Genomic DNA, 20665 nt, shown 5'->3' with positions numbered 1-20665 from the left:
GAAATAAAGCCATTACTTTCTTCAGATAATATAATGATACTTAAGAGAATAAACTAAAAAAACTACTTTAAATAATTAACAACTTTAGTGAAGTTGCAAGACATGAGATAGAGCTATATAAATCATCAGCATGCCTATATAGTTCCAACAAAACCCAGCAGCAAGAAATAGAAAGAGAAATTCCATTTAAAATAACAGCACACAATATAAAATATTTGGGAATCTACCTGCCAAGAATTATATTTACAACTTTACCAAATACTTTTTGCACAAATAAAATCAGATCTAAACAATTGGAAAATATCATTTGTTCATGGGCAGGCCAAGCTAATATAATAAAATGATAATTCTATCATTCTAATTTACTTATTCAGTGCCATGCTAAATTGCTAAAAATTATTTTATAGAGCTAGAAAAAGTAGTAACAAAATTAATCTGATAGAATTAAAGGTCAAGAATATCAAGGAAATGCAAAGAAAGGTAGCCTAGCCATCCCAGATCTAAAACTACATTATAAAGTGGCATTCATCAAAATTTTTTGGTACTGGCTAAGAAAGAGTGGTGAATCAGTAGAATAGGTTAGGTACCTAAGACACAGCAATTAATGACTATAAAAATCTACTGTTAGATATGCCTAAAGATTCTAGCTTCTGAACAAAGAATTCTTTGACAAAAACTGCCGGAAAACTGGAAAACACTATGACAGAAACTAGGCAATGACCAACAGCTCACCCAATATATCAAGAAAGGGTAAAAATGGGTACATGATACCATAAGCAAATTAGGAGAACAAGGAATAGTTATCTGTCAGATCTATGGAGAAGGGAAGCATTTATGACCAAACAGGAGGTAGAGAACATTATGAAATGCAATATGAATAATTTTGATTCCATTACATTTTAAAATTTTTTGCACAAAGCCAATTCAACCAAGATTAGAAAGAAAGCAGAAAGCTGGGAAACAATCTTTACATCCAGTATTTCTGTAACAAGCCTCATATCTAAAATATATAAAAAATTGTATCAGATATATAGGAATACAAGTCATTCCTCAGTTGATAAATGTTCAAAGGATATGAACAAATAATTTTCTGATGAAGAAATTAAAGCCATTTATAGTCTTAAAAATGCTCTATATTACTATTGATTAGAGAAATGTAAATTATAATAGCTCTGAAGTACCACCTCACACGGATCAGATTGGCTAATATGACAGAAAAGGAAAATGATAAATGTTGGAAAGGATGTGGAAAAAGTGGAACACTAATGCATTGTTGGTGGAGTTGGGAAGTGATCCAACCCTTCTGGAGAGCAATTTGGAACTATGCCCAATAATCTATAAAACTTTGATCCATCAATAACTGGTTTGTATTCCAGTGATCATAAAAAATGGAAAAGGACATCTGCGTACAAAAATATTTATAGCAGCTCTCTTTCTAGTGGTAAAGAACTGGAAATCAAGGGTATACCCACTGAACAAACTTTGTTATATGAATGTAATAGAATACTATTGTTCTATGAGAAATGATGAGCAGATGGATTTTAAAAAAACCTGAAAAGGTTTACATGAACTTACATGAACTGATGGTGAATGAAGTGAGCAGAGCCAGGAAAACATTTTGTACAGTAACAGCAAAACTGTGCAGATAATCAACTTATAAATTTACTCTTTAGCAATACAATGATTAAAGACAATTCTAAAAGACTCATAACAGAAAAGGCTATCCACACACAAAGTAAGACCTATGGAGTCTGAATGCAGATTGAAGCATACTATTTTCACTTTTTTGGTTGTTTGTTCTTTCTCATATGTTCTTCCCTCTTGTTCTGATTCTTCTTTCACAATATTCCACTAATGTGGAAATATATTAAATATGATTTTATATGTATGACATATCAGATTGATTGTCATCTTGTGGAGGGAGGAGGGAAGAGAGAGAGAAAAATGGAAATCAAAATCTTCAAAAGCAAATGTCAAAAACTAATAAATAAATTTTTAAAAAGTAGTAGGGGAAACCAAAAAACCTACAACAAAGCAAAGAAATGAGGGACAGTAAGTTCTGAATTGATTGTGTAGTATTTATTATATGGCTTTCATGAAATGGAAATTCATTACTTCATATTTTGAATCCTTTTGTTCTGCTATGCACATGGCAATATCTTTTTTTTTCTTTTGTATTTAAGCTTTAAATAAATAAATAAATTTAAAATAAACAAAAAATAAAGCATATGTTTTCAGATCTCTCCATATCTATTTGGGCAATTTATATTTTCTCAGGGAAATTATTTAAATTTGTTTTCTTTTCCTCCTTCTTCCTTCCTTCCCTCCCCCATATAATATGAAGAGGTATAAAAATGCTGTGCATATCAAGAGTCCTGATTTCAAGACTTATCTGCAATATATATAAATATATCCCTCAAATACATCTAAATAAACTTACAAAACTAGTTACCTTAATATAATGCCACCTTAATGAGATAAAAAAGATATTTAGTCTAGTTTAGCAAAAAAAAAAAAAAAAAAAAAAAATCCCACAAACAAGCTCCTATTTATAAAGCAAATATATGAGAAGAAACAAGGCTCAAAATCATTTAGTTTGAATAAAATCAATTAACCCATTGATTTTATAAATGGGACCTTTAAAGTATTATAGTTATCTAAGAGTTAATTACATGCTTAAGAACCTAATTTGCAACTAGCAATAGCTCTCTTATTAGCAAAATAAAAATAAAAAACGTGTTAGTTAAATCATAAGTGTTTTTCTTCTTGCTGATCAGAAAAATGAAACACTGCCCCAGAATCTTCACTCATATTTTGCATCATCTCTGATTTCATTCTCTACTTTCAAAGACATTATTCTAATATGGCTATCTTTCATTGTCATAAGGCTGACAAGAAAAGCCTGGTCAAGGGGTCAGGTCTACATTTAATCAATTGATCTATTAGATAAAGTTATTATATGCAAGGTCCATATCTCCTTGTTCTACAAATACTCAATGCCTTTGTTCAAGTAATGGACCTTGTGTCTACCTACCACTTAGAACTAGGCCATGTTATTAAATTACGGAGCCTTATAGAATTTCTTCTATCAATTATGTATACAATCCATTTATTCGCATTCCATATTCACCAGCTTCCTATGTAGCCTGCTGTCATCTTTGTTCTGAACAAGTATAGTCCAGTGATACTGTGCTACAGTAAGCCTCACTTTAATGTAAGTATTCTGGCCCTGTTCCTAGACCTTGTTGTATTTATCTCAACTTGCCATGTAATATAAGCAAAGATGACTGAATGGAAGTATTCAAGGACCTGCATTTACAACTGTGGTAGAACCAAGATTCAGAGTCACAAAGAGTTGACAGTACTGCAATTTTCCCTTGCTTTGAAACTTGATGCCATTGTTACTACTACCAAACATTGTATACCCTAAGGAAATACTACACTACTCAATTAAGTTTTCATCATTTGGACTACATATGCCAATGTGACAGAATTCAGTGGAAGCTTTTAACTTTGTGTACTGAGAAAATTTCTGACTACAAATAAGGTTTCTGGAACATAAAACTAGCTTCTGTCTTCAGTTTCTTTAGAACACTTAAAGAGACTTTTAAAAAATACTCCATAATCTCTTCCATTTATTCTTACATGTACTTCTCAAAGGTAGCACATTAGTGGACAGAAACAACTGAAAGAGGGTCTTGAAAATGTACACAGCTTCATCAGCTGCAAGAGTTCTGTATTGTTCTCAAAATACTTTTGAGCATAGCTTCATGATATGGAACTATCATATGGCTTTCCTTCATTTCACCAACATTAAGGAACAAGCTGGATAACACAGAATTTTTATTGCCTACAATAACAAAAACTAACATATATTAATGTGACTTCACTGTGACAATACAAGTGTTCATTATAGATAACATCATTCTAGCTTTACTGTAAGCACAAAGAAATGAGAAAGCTTGACATAAAAAGCACTTATTTAAATGTTAATAAATAACTAGTTGATGTTTTAAAAAGATGATAAATTGGCAGCAGTTTGAAATAAATGTAATAAAAGAATCAAATCAGAATAGCAACAGAATAGCAAAAGACCTATTAAATCCTGTAAAGACTCTATTTTAAGCTTTTTAAAAAGGGCTTCTTTAAATCGAAATGTCAAAATCGATGAGAATACTTCCACCCAATGTCCAGCCCTTAGCGATAAGATTATACACATAAGAATTACAATAGGAACAATTTTCCTCTTCCAAACACAGAAAAAAAATTATTGACAGCAAAGGAGTTATATCTGTTTAAGTGAGAAAAATGTGATTCTATATTAACATAAATTCATCTGGGCTTGTAAGCAACCCAAAGAAGACTCATGAATGGTACATGTAAGCCAGCTGAGAGCAGTCACACTCTATCTCTGATGTTGAGTTTAAGCCAATATGATAGTGTTCTTTAAAAATAAGGAATAATAAATAGATGGCAATAAAAGCAAGTTTTGTAATTAGATCTAATGTTGTTGGTACTTTATGTTTCAAAATGCACAGAGATTCCCAAATCAGAAACAAAAAGGGAAGTAATGAACAAATTTCTCTTACATCAGCAAGAAGAAAACCAACTATTTGATCATATTCACCATGGAAGAAAAATGTAGTTTGGGGACTCATCCAAATCATGAACTCCAAAATAAATTGGTAAGAAATTAAGTGGTAATTTCAATCTGAGCTTCAAAGTGATCAATAACATTTTTTGCAAACTAATAAAGCTCATGTGTTCTTTTATAAAATTAGTAGTACATTCATTTCAGCATATCAGCCCAAAATAGAACATTCTGCCATAAGGCATTTCCTACCTTTTTATCATACACATCTTGCCAGTTTATGCCAACAAAGAAACTGTGCCTCATAATTTCTTTTGCATCATCTGGACCTCCACCAAGGCTATCAGGGAAGAAAGAAGATTAAATAGCTATTAACGTTATAAGCAAAGAAAGTTTCACTGAGATTATATAACAGTCTATTCTTGGACAAACTATTAGTAAGCACTTTCCCAGAACAGAATACATTGAACATCATAATTGAAAACATAAATGTGCTCCCTAGCTCAATTTTCAAATCAAAACATAGTTTGGCCATACATAAATCATGTTTGACTTGAGATATAGGCCATTAATGATGGCTAAAAATCTGGGTAGAAAATTAATTAAAAGACAACCACTAGGGAAAAGAACTAATTTATAAAATTTTCATTTTAGGATTTTAAGTCATTTTCCAAAAAAAACAGTATCTGGCTTAAATTCATACATAGTATTACTATGTTGAAGCATATTATTACATAAAAACAATTTAACAAAGTATCAAAATGGTGGTTGGGAAGGACTTATAGTTAGGAAAGAAACTGATTTTTAGCAGACTGTTTATTCCATAAGGTTTCCCCGTATGCTGAGCAAAGTGCTTTATACATAGATCCTTAATAAATGCTTTTTGTTGTTGACACCGACACCAATAACTGTTGCTTATGCACAATTGTGATAAAAAATATATTCTTTGAAAAATATAATTCAAATGCATATCAACTTACGGTTGAATGAAATTTGCTCTCGATACTATTCGTCCAGACAACAGAAAGTATGCTTATAATACAATACACTCAAGATTGATTTCCTACATCACCCTTGAAAATCAATATCTTTATAATTATATGCTGAATAATTTTGTTGCTTAATTAAATGTCTTATTTGAATTTTTGAGGAGACAATGAAATAGCTGAAATTGGACTATTCTCAGAAATACCAAGAATATGGGGAGAATAGAAAAGGGAAAGAAATTGAGGTAAAAAAAATAAGTCATTTCTCTCCTTAAGATCCAGAGCAAATCTGGTGTTATAAGCACACAAAATCTGAAGGAATCAAATGGAAGAATTCACTTCTATATGAATCTCTTGAATGCTGAGAATATAGTCAGGCCAAGAGAAGGCAGACAGGCTCTCTTCACAGTCTGAAATGACCCCCAGTAGAAAGCACTTTGAAAAGGGGGTAGAGAGACCCTGGATTCTTAGCTAGAAGTGGGAAATATGTTTTGAGAAACTCTCAAGACAGTTTACTCAGAATGTTTTCTATCTCCTTTCACTAGTTAATAGTTTTCTACTATTTTTGCAGTGTGGGTGTTTTAAGTCTACATAATTGATACATCAAAAATTACAAATTTCCTTAAGTCATTCTCCTGTTGTCAATGAATTTTCCATTCTTTAACATCAGGCCAACTACATTATGCAATATCTAAAAATATATCCAAAGAACTTAAGAGGAATACTTTAGAATTAAGGAAGTAAAAAAAATTGAATATCAAATGCTCTCATAGTATAAAACTACACCAAGTTGATATATTGATAGTAGTTGCCTTCATTTGTAGTTACCAAATGACTTACAAATGTTATTATCGGACCTGAAAGTCAATTGATATAATAATTAATGAATAATTAGATGGCACAGTGCATAAAGTTAGACTTAGAATCAGAAAGATCTGAGTCTGCAATTACATTTCAGAAACTATCTTTTTGACTCTGGACAAATTCTTTAATCTCTGTGCCTCAATTTCCTCATCTATAAAATGAGCATAATAATTATAGCTATCTCACAAAGTTATTATGAAATCCCATGAGACAACATATGTAAAACTCTTGCAAACTTGTCAGTTATTACTAAATAGGAAGGGCAGCATAGTACTGTAGCTAGAGAATTGGCTTTGGTAAGACCAGGGTTTGGCTACATGATCCTGGACAAGCCATTTCATTTCTCAGAGACTCAAAGAACATGTACTGAAGAGAAGTTGCTTATTAGTATGGCTGAGAGAAATTCCTCCTCCCTCTTCCCCCTGCTCCCCTCCCCCACCTGAGAACTTCAAACACTGATAAAATCACAGATGTAAACTCCTCAAAAGAGGGAGCCACTTTGATCTATGGCATTCAGTTCAAATAAATTCTCTCTCTTTTTAGTATTCATAAATTATAAATCCTAGGATCTGGATCCCAAAGCAAATTCTCAATTATCTGTAGATTCATAACTCTTAGAATTCATATATCTCAGAAACCATTATTCCCCTTTTTCTTTAAAGTATGTAATACATTTACATGGAATTATGATTTTTCTAAGAGGTCTCTATTTCAGTTCAAGGAATACATGTACTGATCATTTTTTACAATATTATGTATCTTTGTGGTTTTGTGACACTAAAAAAAGAGTTTTAAAAAAACCCGGATAGTTTCAGATCTTGAATCTATGACAGTAGCAATCTTAAATGTGACCCCTGGTGTTATTGGTTTGAGATAAAACAAAACGTCAGTTTCCCTTTCCTCAGGGTAGGAGTTAGTCAATACAGTGAAAAGCTGGCTGGATTTGGAAGCAGGGAAGTGTATCTAGCCTAGCTCAATACCAATGTGACCTAACATGACACTTCATTTCTCTGGACTTCAGGCCCTTCATCTGCAAAACATGTAGATTGCAATTCCTTTATATTCTAAATTTAAGATCCTATATTTCTCCATTAAAAAAGGTTTTCAATGCTGAAGGACAACAAAAATACACAAGATAAAAAGTAACAAATTTAGGTTACTCCTAAAAGAAAACATATAGAAATATATATGTACATATGTATATGGTGGCCAATGGCCAAAGTAAGAATGATTTGGCACATATAAGATACTATAAATATAAGATCCCCAAAATGATATGTGTGTGTGTGTGTGTATCTGTGTACATATATCCATCAATATGTAGGACAGATGCTATAGACTAATGAGCTTATGCCAACCTATGAATGAATTGGAGGCTTAAAATACTTTAAATTTATGTTAGATTAAGTTTGTGTTGAAATTTGCAAAGAGAGAAGTTAGAAGAAGGAAAACTGAACTGCAAAATTCCTCTGAAGAGGCCCTTCCTTTATTTTCAACTTTCAAGAATAGTCCTTAATTCTCAAAAATTACTAATGTAAATTTATAGTTACTTAAGATTTATTTATGGTAGCAAAATATGTGAATATAATACCAACTGAAATTAACCCTGTAAGGCTGATATAGAAGATACTTTTACAGATGAAGGAAATGAGGATCCAAAAATGATTTGCCTTAGATCATAAGGCTTATAAATGGCAGAGTGTGGGCTTCTGGTTTTAAATCAAGTACTCCTTCTAGTTCATCACATTGACAGATGCTTTCTAAGCATAGGTGCCAACCAAGAAAATCAAGTCAAAATCATGGGTACATTTTCTGACATTTATGTGAAAGAAAAATGCAGTCCACATCTATGGACTGCCTGAAATATTCATTGTTATTCAAAGTAATAAAATCTGTGAAATATGTCCTGATCAAAGTGGAACTTGAGGATAAAGTAATTTAAAATAAAGATAATAATAAGTAAAATTTCCATACTGTCATAAAATATGAGTTCTTTTTTTAAAAAAATTAAAGCTTTTTATTTTCAAAACATATGCATGGATAATTCTTCAGCATTTATCCTTGCACAACCTTGTGTTCCAATTTTCCCCCCTTCCCCTGCCCCCTTCCCTAGATAATAAGTAGTCCAATATATGTTAAACATGGTAGAAATATATGTTAAATCCAATATATGCATATATATTTATACAATTATCTTGCTGCACAAGAAAAATAAAATAAAACCAGAAAAAAAATGAGAAAATACAAGCAAATAACAACAGAGAGAGTGAGAATGCTATGTTGTGTTCCACACTTTGTTCCCATGGTTCTCTCTCTAGGTGTAGATGGCTCTCTTCATCACTGAACAAGTGGAATTAGTCTGAATCATCTCATTGTTGAAAAGAGCCACATCCAACAGAATTGATCATGGTATAATCTTCTTGTTGCCATGTACAATAATCTCCTGGTTTTTCACACGGCAAGTTCTTAAAGAAAGGTTAAAAGTATGGCTGATACCTTATAAGCCAATGAAAATTAAAGAAAAGAATTTACCAGAAAGAAACATTAAGTAGTACTTCAATGGTATAAAGGAAAGAAATAATAAGACCCCCCCCCCAAAAAAAAAAAAACAACTTTTTACAGGAAAGTAGATGGAACAGCGGATAAAATGTTTGATTTGGAGTCATGAAAACTTTAGTTCAAATCCTCACTCAAAACACTTAGTAGCTATGTGACTCTGAGCAAGACACTTAACATTTGCATCATTTTCCTTAGATGCAAAATGGGGATAATAACAGTAATCACATTCAAGATTGCAGAGAGCAAATGAGATGTTTATAAAATCACTTCAAACATTAATTGCACTATATGAATGCTAGTTGTTTTTATTATTTTCCCCCAAACTTCATTTACTTCTTCCTAACTTCTATAATTCTACTGAGGGCATTGCACATTTTTCTAGTCACCCAGGGATGCAACTTAGAAATCATCTTTAACTACTCCCTCTTTCTTATTTTCTATAAGCAATCAGTTACAAAGTTTTGCATATTCTATCTATTCAACATCTCCTGCATCTGTCTTCTCTCCACTAATACAACCAATCATCTAATCCCTTACCACTCTCTGCTCACTTTTGCTCTCTTCTTTACTGAAATTCCAAAAGCATGGTGACCATATGGTCACTAGATAAAGAGGCTCCAATGGCTCCTTTTCCTTAAGAATACAAAATACAAACCCTTCTCGTAAGTTTTTTTTTTAAGTTTTTCACAACTGAATTTCAACTTTCTCTTTAAGCTTTTTTTTTCTAACATTATCCTTCTTCACATACATGTCAGTTAAAATGGTCTATGTTTCATTCTATACATTTCCTGCCTTTGCACAAACTGTCCACTATATTTAGATTGCATTCTTTCCTCACTATGTCTTGGAGCATCCCCTAGATCCCATCAAGAGTCTGCTGAAATGTCACTTACTACAAAAGATCTATGTTCTCTCTAGTTTCAGAGGTTCTTAAACTTGTTTCCATGAACTTGTTTTTCAAAAAATATTTTTCTAATAGTTCAAGATATATTACCTTTCTTTATAATTATATAATTTTTACATTTAAAATATGATCTGATCAACCCTGATTGATGTGATTCTTTTCTTTTTTAAAATTATTTTTAAAGCTTTTTATTTACAAGATATATGCATGTGTAATTTTTCAGCATTGACAGTTACAAAACCTTTTTTTTCCAACTTTTCCCCTCCTTCCCCCCATTCGTTCCCCCAGATGTCAGGTTGACCAATACATGTTAAAGTATAAATTAAATACAATATATGTATACATGTCCATACAGTAATTTTGCTCTACAAAAACAATCAGACTTTGAAATAGTGTACAATTAACCTGTGAAGGAAATAAAAAATGCCAGCAGAAAAAAATAGAGGGATTGGGAATTCTATGTGATGGTTCATAGTCATCTCCCAGAATCCTTTCGCTGGGTCTAGCTGGTTCAGTTCATTATTACTCTATTGGAACTGATTTGGTTCATCTTCCTTGCTGGAGATGGCCACGTCCATCAGAATTGATCATCATATAGTATTGTTGTTGAAGTATATAATGATCTCCTGGCCCTGCTCATTTCACTCAGCATCAGTTCATGTAAATCTCTCCAGGCCTTTCTGAAATCATCCTGCTGGTCATTTCTTACAGAACAATAATATTCCATAACATTCATATACCACAATTTATTCAGCCATTCTCCAATTGATGGGCATCCACTCAGTTTCCAGTTTCTGGTCACTACAAAGAGGGCTGCCACAAACATTTTGGCACATACAGGTCCCTTTCCCTTCTTTAAGATCTCTTTGGGATATAAGCCCAGTAGTAACATTGCTGGATCAAAAGGTATGCACAGTTTGATAACTTTTTGAGCATAGTTCCAAATCACTCTCCAGAATGGGTGGATATATTCGATGTGATTCTTTTCAACAATGAAGTGATTCAGGCCAGTTCTAATGGAGAGCTATCAGCACCCAGAGAGAGAGGACTGTGGGGACTGAGTTTCGATCACAACATAATATTTTCACTTTTTTGTTGTTTTCTTGCATTTTGTTTTTTTTTTCCTTTTTGATTTGATTTTTCTCGTGAAACATGATTAATGTGGAAATACATATAGAAGAACTGCACATGTTTAAGATATATTGGATTACTTGCCATAAGGGAGGAAACTTAGGGGAAGGGAGGAAGAAAAATATGAAATACAAGGTTTTGCAAGGGTGAATACCAAAAACTGTATTTGCATAGATTTTGAAAATAAAAAACTATTATTTTAAAAAATATATGATCTGAAAAGGGACCTGCTAGCTTCATCACATTTTCAAAGAAGTACAATACCCTAAAAAAAGTTAAAAGAATCCCTGGTCTAGTTGTCAGTATTGTAGTTGGCATGTGTGTGTGTATGTATGTGTGTATGTATGTATACATGCACACACACACCTGTTCTCCTTTTCAATATAACACAGACTTCTTAAGGGAGGGAATATCCTGAGATTTATCTTTATGCTCCAGTATGTATAGCACAATGTCTAGTACATAGCAGGTTCTTAATAACTGTTTATTAAATATATGAAACATAGATATAATTATGCATAAATATACATTAACATGTTTTTCAAATATTCCACTTATCTGTTTTTTAGATCATCTGAAGTATAAAAATGTTTATGGATTGACCTGCTATAAATGACAATACTTCCAAGCAAAGGAAGCACAAAAGAAGAAAGAAGGCTACATTGTAGCCTGGTATAAAAGAAATCAAATCATGGGAACATTAAAGGAACATCAAGTGGACTATGGACAGCAACATGAGTGTCCCAGCTCTTCTGAATACAAATGCTCAGAATGCTCTACTTAATGTTGCTGGTGTGGGAAGACTGAGGAAATATAAGGTTTGGGTTAAAAAAAAAAGTAAATAAATGTTTTAAACTTAGATGTCAAATGAAAAAAGGTATAATCCGGCACTTTTTTCAAAGGAACCCAACTGGAGAGTTTTCATAAGAGTGTAATTATTTTCTATGAGCATTATTTCAGTCTTACCGTTTATTTGGATCTTTTATTAAGAGTCCAGAAAGTAAGGATTTTGCATCAGAAGAAAGAGTTCGAGGAAATTTAATGTCCTCCATTAGTATTAGCTCAAAAAGCTTCTCATGATCCTGGTTGTAGAATGGCAATCTCCCACACATCATTTCATACATGACAACGCCCAGACCCCACCAGTCTACTGCACGGCCATAGTCATTGTCTTCTAAGACCTAAAAGAGAAAGTAGGAAAACAATTAAACCACGTTTAAAGGCTTGAGCTGAAACCCACATTTTTATTCAAATTGTCCCATTTCTCCCATGCTTGGGTGAGCAGCTCTGAGATGCTGCCCACACATGGCCTTTTATCTCACTACACCTTTGACTGTTACAAGACCCATGTTACACCAGAAACTATTCACAGGGCACCCACACAAGAGGCCAAGCATAACCATATAGCATGTCAAATCAATCAATCACAAGGACACCAATGGATTAAAATGAATAAGGTTCCAGCCAGTGGTAGCTTAGTTGTTTCCCTTTTGTGAAATCTCAAGCCACTGGTTAGTCTGAGGATATACCAATGAAATACTTTTAATAGGCCTTAATTCCCTACTGAAATCCATGAACTTTCTGCCTGCTAAAAGATGAAGAGAAAAAGAACAAGCTGATTTCATTTACAAGGCCTAGAAAACAAATTTAAGAAAGAACACATACTGACAGCCTTTGTATGAATTTTTTAAACTCTCAAAATTCCTAAACAGTTGAAGTCTGTAAGGAAAATCTTTGAAAATAATAGAAATTCAATACATCATCTTTTGGCTTATAAGAAAATGTTAATTGCCCACACCTCCATTATATTAAGGCAAAAATTTTATATTAAGTAAATATAATATCCATTTAAACGTATTTCTAGTATATAAAAATGACATTCAAATTATTGCACTGTACATAAAAATAAGTTTAAGAAGATATTTTACTATCTTGAATAAGTCAAGAAAAACCATATTAAATACAACACATTTTTTATTTCAGTGTTTTTATATGATATGGATATGTGCAAGCAGACAAAAGAGATTTTCTATACAACTCAGAAATACTTTTCTGTAAATGTCTGATGTAGAAGAAAATGGTGAATATGCAATGCCAGATCTTTCCTTTTAGACATGATCTTATAATTGTGTATATATGTTGTTACTTTTGGAGAAAATTTTACCAGATATATTAAACCAGAAGGAGAAAGCATTCATACCCAGTACACATTTTGAAGAAAAAATTTCAAAGAATGATTGCATGAAAAAGAAAGAGAAAGAATATCCAGATCCAAGACATTATATAGAACAAACTAATTTCTTAAAAGAAATTCTGAATGATTTCAAAAGAGTTAACAGTAATCTACGGATAAACTAATACAGCTATGCTCATGGTTCAGATTTTTACTTTTTAAAGTTTTATGATGCTTTTATTTTATTTTATTCTTTTTAATCATTTTAGAAGTCTAAGAGTTAACATTAAAATGATTACAGGATAAACCTAGAGCTCCAAGGGAATTAAAATGTTATTAAAACATACTCATTTCACAGATGAGGAAAACCTGAAGCCCAAAAGGGTGGTATACCAGCCCAAATTCACTTATATAACATGAATTAGAGCCAGAATTCAAACTCAGGTCCTCTGACTCCAAATCCAATGTTCTTTCCAATTTCTGATTGCTTAGAAGGGTAGGGAGAAAAAAAATAGGGACCAGAGTGTCTGAATTAAAGTTTAAATCTGGGTTCAATGGATAGACTACAAAGTAATTATCTATTGATACCAAAACCTAGAGACCAAAGAGCCATCTCATATTTGAGTAATTTCTAAGAACAAAAGTAAGAAATTAAAATGAATTCATAAAATGTGAATTTACTGAGTGGATGCTATGCTAATTATTAGATTCGTTTTACATACACACACACACACACACACACACACACACTTTATTTCCTAAAAACATATTCTTTTTCAAAGAAAAATATTTCAATTAGGCAGAATCTAAGGAATTCTGAAAGCAACTATTACATTTTGTTTTGGTGGACAGGGATAAAAAAAAAAAAGAATTAAGGGAAATAATCATTACCTTAAGAAAGGAGGAATGTAATACCTCCTCTTTAACAGGAAAGCCTCTGGTACTTTACAATCTAAGTTAAGAAATTATAAGGGAGATGTCACATCACAATATACCTTTATACTTTTGGAGGAAAAAATACTTTAAATGCTAAGCTTTTATTTTCACTCTCATGAAAAAAAACTTAAGGGTAATAAAGTTTTTTAAAAAAGTAATGCGAAGGAGAAAGATTATTTGCATATTTAAGTTGGAATAAGTTGTCCACTCATAACTTTTAAGTGGCCCAGATTTTTGGTTACTACATAAGGACATAATGTATGGCCAATAAGAAAGGCATACTGCATGTGGGATATAACTAATTTACATAGGATTTCACTTAATAACAACAAAAATTTTTAGGTCTCAGCAAACCTTTTACTGCATTCCCACAATAGCAACAAAACAGTGGTCCCAAAAAAAGAGCCAAATGTGGTTTTTAACCTCTTTTTTCATAAAACCATAAAAAGCATAAAAGCTGGATTAACTGCCTCCCGAACCCGCATATCACCAGCCGGGTTCTCATCCCCAGCTGGCAAAACTGGCAACCCTTTATTTTTGTTTAAATACCTGGTTTACAGCCAGAAGGGAAAGTGACTGCATAAAAAAGGTTTTATTTTTGAAGAGAAATAAGCAAATGAAAAAATTAAATTGCATTATAGAAAAATCTGTTTCAAATTAAAGTAAAATAGATTTTATACAGCTTGTACAATATAAAATGAATACTAATTTCCAAAATATAAATGTTTCCTTCTTAACATGCAATCTTTAAGTGATGGATTTTATATATATATATGTTCATGTCTATGTGTGTATGTATGTATATATATATAAATCATATATTATAGCTATATTCATAAGAACTTAAATATTATTTCATTTGGAGGAAAATATGCACTGTTTGTTGGCTTTATATGCCAACTCAACTTATACAGATTATTAAAAAAAAAACAAAAATCACGTGAACATAGAGCCTCCATAATCCTTTAATGAAGAATTTCTTTACTGTCAAATTATATCTTTAAGATATTTAAGACTTCAGTTCAATCTCATACTCATATACTCATATTCCTTATTCATCTAAAAAATGACAGCCTGGATGATCCCAAAAAGGAAATGATACTTTTTTCCACCTACAGGAAAATGATCCAGAATAAGTTTTGACTGCTCATTCAACAAATTTACTCTCTTCTCTCTGTTTTAATACTCTTATAACACAACACACTACATTCAACAGACTATATCTTTTAAAGATAGAATTTCCTTCTTTCCTTTAATTGTATCACTTTCTCTAAATGACATCAAATTGTGTATAATGTTAAATATCTGACTCTTTTCTTTCTGGACTCTGTGGATTTTCCTCATCAAAAAGGTTCAACTGGGACTATTTCCTAATTGTTATATGAATTAATTAAAACAGTGGTAACAAATGATGTAACAAAAAAGTGAAAAATACTAAAATATACAGTAAAATTCCAATAAATACAATTTGCTGGATTGATATGAAAATGCTGTAGGTCAAAATACACCCATTAAAACTTAATTTGTGATTTTATTGACACTAGTATTTCTTTCACTAATACAAATCATAACCCCTTTAATTTGGTATGTCATCTTTATGAGCTGTTGTCTTGGGTAGGGGAGAGAAGTCACCTATTGGCCAATCTTCAGGTGATAAGCCTTTCTAAATGGAATTGATCTGAGGCTGAGCAAAGGATAAAAGCTTACAACTCATCCTGGGGCACATTTACCATCTTTACAACTTTATGAGATCTGCCTGAGGTTGTGCTTTCCAGAAATATCTTTCAGGAGCATTTAATCACCTCTATACCAGGATAAGGCATCAATATAAGGCCTTGTGAGAATATACATACATACATACATATATATGAAATACAAGTAAAATTCTGATACTGATAACCTGGCTCCAAAAATCATTGTTATAAAGCTTTAAAGTAAAATTTTAAATCCACATATATTTTCCATCTTATAGTTTTCACTTTATATTTCAAATTACAATAGTCCAAGAGAGGATGTTAAGTCAAAATTCACCTCAGATATTTAGTATTTGTGTGACCCTGAGAAAATTATTTAACCTCTCTTACTCTTAGTTTCCTCAACTGCAAAAAATGGTAATAACAACAGCACCTATCTCACAGGGTTGTTGAGGATCAAAAAATAGAATATGTGCAAAGCAACTGCAAATTTTAAAGTGCTACATAAATGGTGGCAGTTATTATTATCAATGCATACTTTGTGTTTTCCAGACCTGTGCCTTTGTTGATGTAGAGAACACCCAGTATGAAAAAAGATCCACAATTTAGGTGCAATTTGTAACATTAAAGACTTGCTTAGAGACTGAAGTTAAATGTCATACAGTTCAATATAGTACATGAAAAGTCAAAGCATGAACTCAGTTCTTCCCAACTCCAAAACCAAAGTATTATTAACCATGCCATGCTGAACACATTATTAAGGTGAGAAAACTATTTCTTTAATGATGTGTTAATATTTTATGCTAAATTAAATTACATATATTATAGTGAAAGCTCAAAATATCTAATGGACACTATCACCTGCACAAGTTTCACATTCTGGAGATTACAACTTTCAAAACTTACCCAGGATGAACCAATTCTTTGTTGCAATTCTGATTACAGATAATTAGTGTATATGAAACACAACAATCCTGCTTAATGACAAGTCTTTAACAATCACTGGCATATTTTTACCAAGCAACTATAGTTAGCCAGATTCCAAGATAGGAATAAAAAGAGGGAGGAAGAAGTATGTGTTCTCTCAATGTTAATACAGTTAAGTTTCATAAAAATACAAGAATATTACTTAACATTCTTCTACATGAAGCATTTCCTGGTCCCCCCAATTTACCTTGTTCTTCTTGGCCCATATTCTGCACATTCTTAAATAAATGTTTTCTCTCCCTGATCCATTCTTCAAGAGCAAGACTAATTTCATTTTTGTCTCTGTAGTCCCAGGATACAAGATACACAGTTCTGAGCATATAACGAGCACTTAATAAATGCTTAATGACTGATTTATTAATAGAAGCAAAGTTTTATTCTTTTAATTTTTTTTACTAGGAATCAAAAATTATTTCATTCTCTGCCATATTGAGATAAAAGCTTCAGAGGCCAAAGGTAGAGATTATGCAGCTGGATAAAAACAAGTATTTATTAAACCTTCATTCTAAATGACTTTTATAAAACTATTGCTTTTTTTCCCTTAGAACAAATTTTTTTATATATTTTAAGTGGTAAAACTAGAGACTCTTAGAAAACCCCATGTTTCAAAAGGATATGGGGAAATGACATTTTTAGTACATTAATTTAATGAAAGGAAGTTAAAAAAAAACTCACCTCACATCATGAATGAATGAATCATTCTCATTCCAATTCAGATTTATTAGTTGGGTGAAGGAACATCTTTCTTATCTTGCTCATAGGGCCACACAGTATACCTAAGGCATGCAATTATAAGGAGATAATGCATGCCCTGGAGTGGCTTACTGCTCAATCAATAATTTTGACAGAACAGATGGGGGAAAAAATTAAACATCTAAACAAACTGTCTGCACACCTATGTTGTGAAAGTAAACTGCGAACTTAGATGTACCAAATTACTGATAATTCATTTTTTAAATGTTGCCTATTAACCTTGTATTTCAGGTGACTCATCTACATAAGCCCATCATGTATTTTATCACCAAATGTACATGCTTGACAAAATTATGACCATTAAGGATCTTCTAATTTAATTTAAAAAGAATATTTCTTAACATGAAGTTGAACTCTTTATAAAACAGAGAATATATTCCTTTTTTTTTCCTTCAAGATATATCATTTATAGCATGGCTTCTTTGTTTTTTCATTTTAATATTTTTCCCCTCTACAGTTCTCAATTGCTATAAAAATTTCTATGAGACTGAAAATGAAATGTCAAATTGCTATGAATTTGAATGTACTAAGTTGTAGGAATTATCCATAACACATATATATATATTTTATATATATATATATACACACACACACACACATACATACATACATACATACAAATATACATACACACACTTCTAAGACAATGTACATAAAAAGCAAACAGCTGCTCAAACAGGAAAAATATTTGAAGAAAAAAGTCAAATGGGTTCAGATGCAATCTTATCAATGAAATGACTTTAAAAGGTACCTATTTCCCACAGTTTCATTGTACACAGGCTCCTTTGGTGCCACAACTAGTTTAATCTTTGCAAATACTTCAAACAGAGAATTCATTGTGGCTTTTATGAGATCAGACTTTAGGAAAAATCAGTGAGGAAAGCTTCAGACTGATCAGAAGAAGTGATGATTTTGTTTTGAGTTCTCTGATTTCAAAAAGCTCTTATTTAGACTTCATATAGAAGCTAGAGAATCATAAAGCTGTCCAAGCAAGAACATGGATACAGGAATTCTGAGAATTACAGCCAAGGGAGCAAAGCACATAAATCAAGGAAACACCGCCTTGGTGCTACAGACTGCACAGGGTTCCTTCTAGACTGGATACACAAGTAATTTTAGTTCATATTTGAATCAGAGCTGATAAAAAGGTAGTGGTTTAGAAGCATCCATAAATATTATATAGTAGTTTGGTAAAGAAAATGAAACATTAAATATTTCCACTCATGATGCCTCTGTGCTATCATGAATTATGATGACAATCACATGATTCAAATTCAAATGAATGTTTCCTTTCCTAAAAAGATCACTGTGATCTTTTCCTTTACTTTCCCCCAACCCCAGAATAAAAGATAAGACTCTTATAGGAGCATCATGAAGATTAATATCTGAAAAGTACTTTCAAGAAAACAAATACTGCTTAATTATCAATAAATGAAGATTCTTAGAAAATTTAAATACTTTCTTGAAGATGTATATGTTAAAAATGTTTTTGTATAGATAGAAGAAAGATTTATATGTGGTACTGTCCAGGACTTACCAAGGAATTGCTGCATAGGAGAGGCTTAATAAAACGCTTTGATGATTTGTTGACTTAACCTGACCAAATGAGTCAGTCAATAAACATTTTAAGGTCTTCTTATTTCAGTCATTGTGCTAAGTGCTGGAGATTTTTCTTTTCACAAAATATTTGGAATTCGTAAGAACATAACCATAACCTTAAGACAACCATTTCACTGTGACTTATGGATTCTTAGGGAAGACAGTGTAAAACTTTATGCTTGTCACAAAGTTATATATGCTGATATTTCTTCCCCTGGGTTAGGGGAGTTAATGTACTTTCTTTTGACTTCAATTTTAGAAGCCTTAAAAAAGTCTCAGAAATAAAATGATGATAAGAATATACTCATACTTTAGAATGACAGACACACTTTGTGTCACTTATTATAGGTAAAATATAAGTGCATCCTTCAAGGAAAAATAAAACAATCACATTGATTATATATAATACTAAATTATTTATTTAAAAAAATCAACATAACCTCTGCTTACCCTTAATTTGCCTTCAAACTCTTCTCAATCATAAACAATACCTGAGTTACTAACACTGGATTTGAGTACAAACAAAATCTATTAATCTCCAAAATTTTATTTAATTATTGAAATTTTGCCTTATAGCATTAAGTTATATTTGAGCAAATTATTTCTAACTGAAAATAAGTTATTAAAACCATTCCAATGTCATAAGTTCAGGTTTTTCCAAAATAGTAGGGCAAAGCTAAGCTTATTATATAAGTAGGCCACCAAAGAGGCTAGGTAAAATTGAAGGTAAATGTACTTTCCAAAGGTGTTTAGAAAAGTAAGAAAAAATTTTCAAAATACTGCCCTTCGTTACTTGAATAAAAATCATATTTTACACTTGGATGAAATACAATTGTAGACGTTTTTCTAAATACCAGCTGAACCTTGCTAAAATACATTTCCTTACAATTGAATCATTTTTGTAATGTCTTTCTGTTAGTTCTAACTTGACTATCAAATAATTTTTATTTTGACACGATTACAGAAGTACATTTCTCTAGGTTTCCAAAACCACCTTATTCAACCTTCCCCATCTGTCACCATCTGCTTCTTTTTAGCATGTACTTTTTGTGTGATCACATAAGCATGTGAAAAATAACTAACATTCAGATGATTATCTGCTGGTACATTTGAGGACTGGGCATAATAAAAGTGAACTGCCAAAACGTACTTAACACTTTTAATTTTGTTGGGTCTTGCATGTAAGCTACATTTGATTTTCAAACTGTTTTACAGTTGGAAAGTTGATCAGGTACTGCTAACTCAAGACCAAAGCTGAGACTTTAAATAATTAGCACCGCATAAAACAGTGTAGATTCAATGAGAGCCATACCAAATAGTAAATTTAACAGCAAGAGTTTACATGTTATTTCTACTTTATTCCATAACTTTTTGGGTGAGAAAATACAATATTCATTGCAAAAAAATATACTTGTAGGGTCAATTTTATTTTAGGTCAAGTTTAATCTTTGTAAATATGAGAAATTCTAATATAATAGCTTTTCAAAA

At 31.8% G+C, this 20665-nt stretch overlaps 1 protein-coding gene across 7 annotated transcripts in view; it reads right to left on the bottom strand.

Annotated features, from left to right (window-relative positions):
- Nucleotides 1–20665, bottom strand: part of AKT3 (AKT serine/threonine kinase 3) — a 406801-nt gene that overhangs the window by 44601 nt on the left and 341535 nt on the right. For all 7 annotated transcript variants that reach the window (XM_051993496.1, XM_051993495.1, XM_051993502.1 and 4 more), the window contains 2 exons: nucleotides 12002–12216; nucleotides 4844–4931 (listed from right to left, as the gene is read on the bottom strand). In XM_051993496.1, the coding sequence (XP_051849456.1) occupies nucleotides 4844–4931; nucleotides 12002–12216 (303 nt within the window). The remainder of the gene's footprint in view (nucleotides 1–4843; nucleotides 4932–12001; nucleotides 12217–20665) is intronic.

The sequence above is a fragment of the Antechinus flavipes genome, chromosome 4, assembly GCF_016432865.1.
Source record: "Antechinus flavipes isolate AdamAnt ecotype Samford, QLD, Australia chromosome 4, AdamAnt_v2, whole genome shotgun sequence".
NCBI lineage: Eukaryota > Metazoa > Chordata > Mammalia > Dasyuromorphia > Dasyuridae > Antechinus > Antechinus flavipes.
Note: the sequence above shows the minus strand (reverse complement) of the source record. Positions and strands in the feature narration are given on the sequence as shown.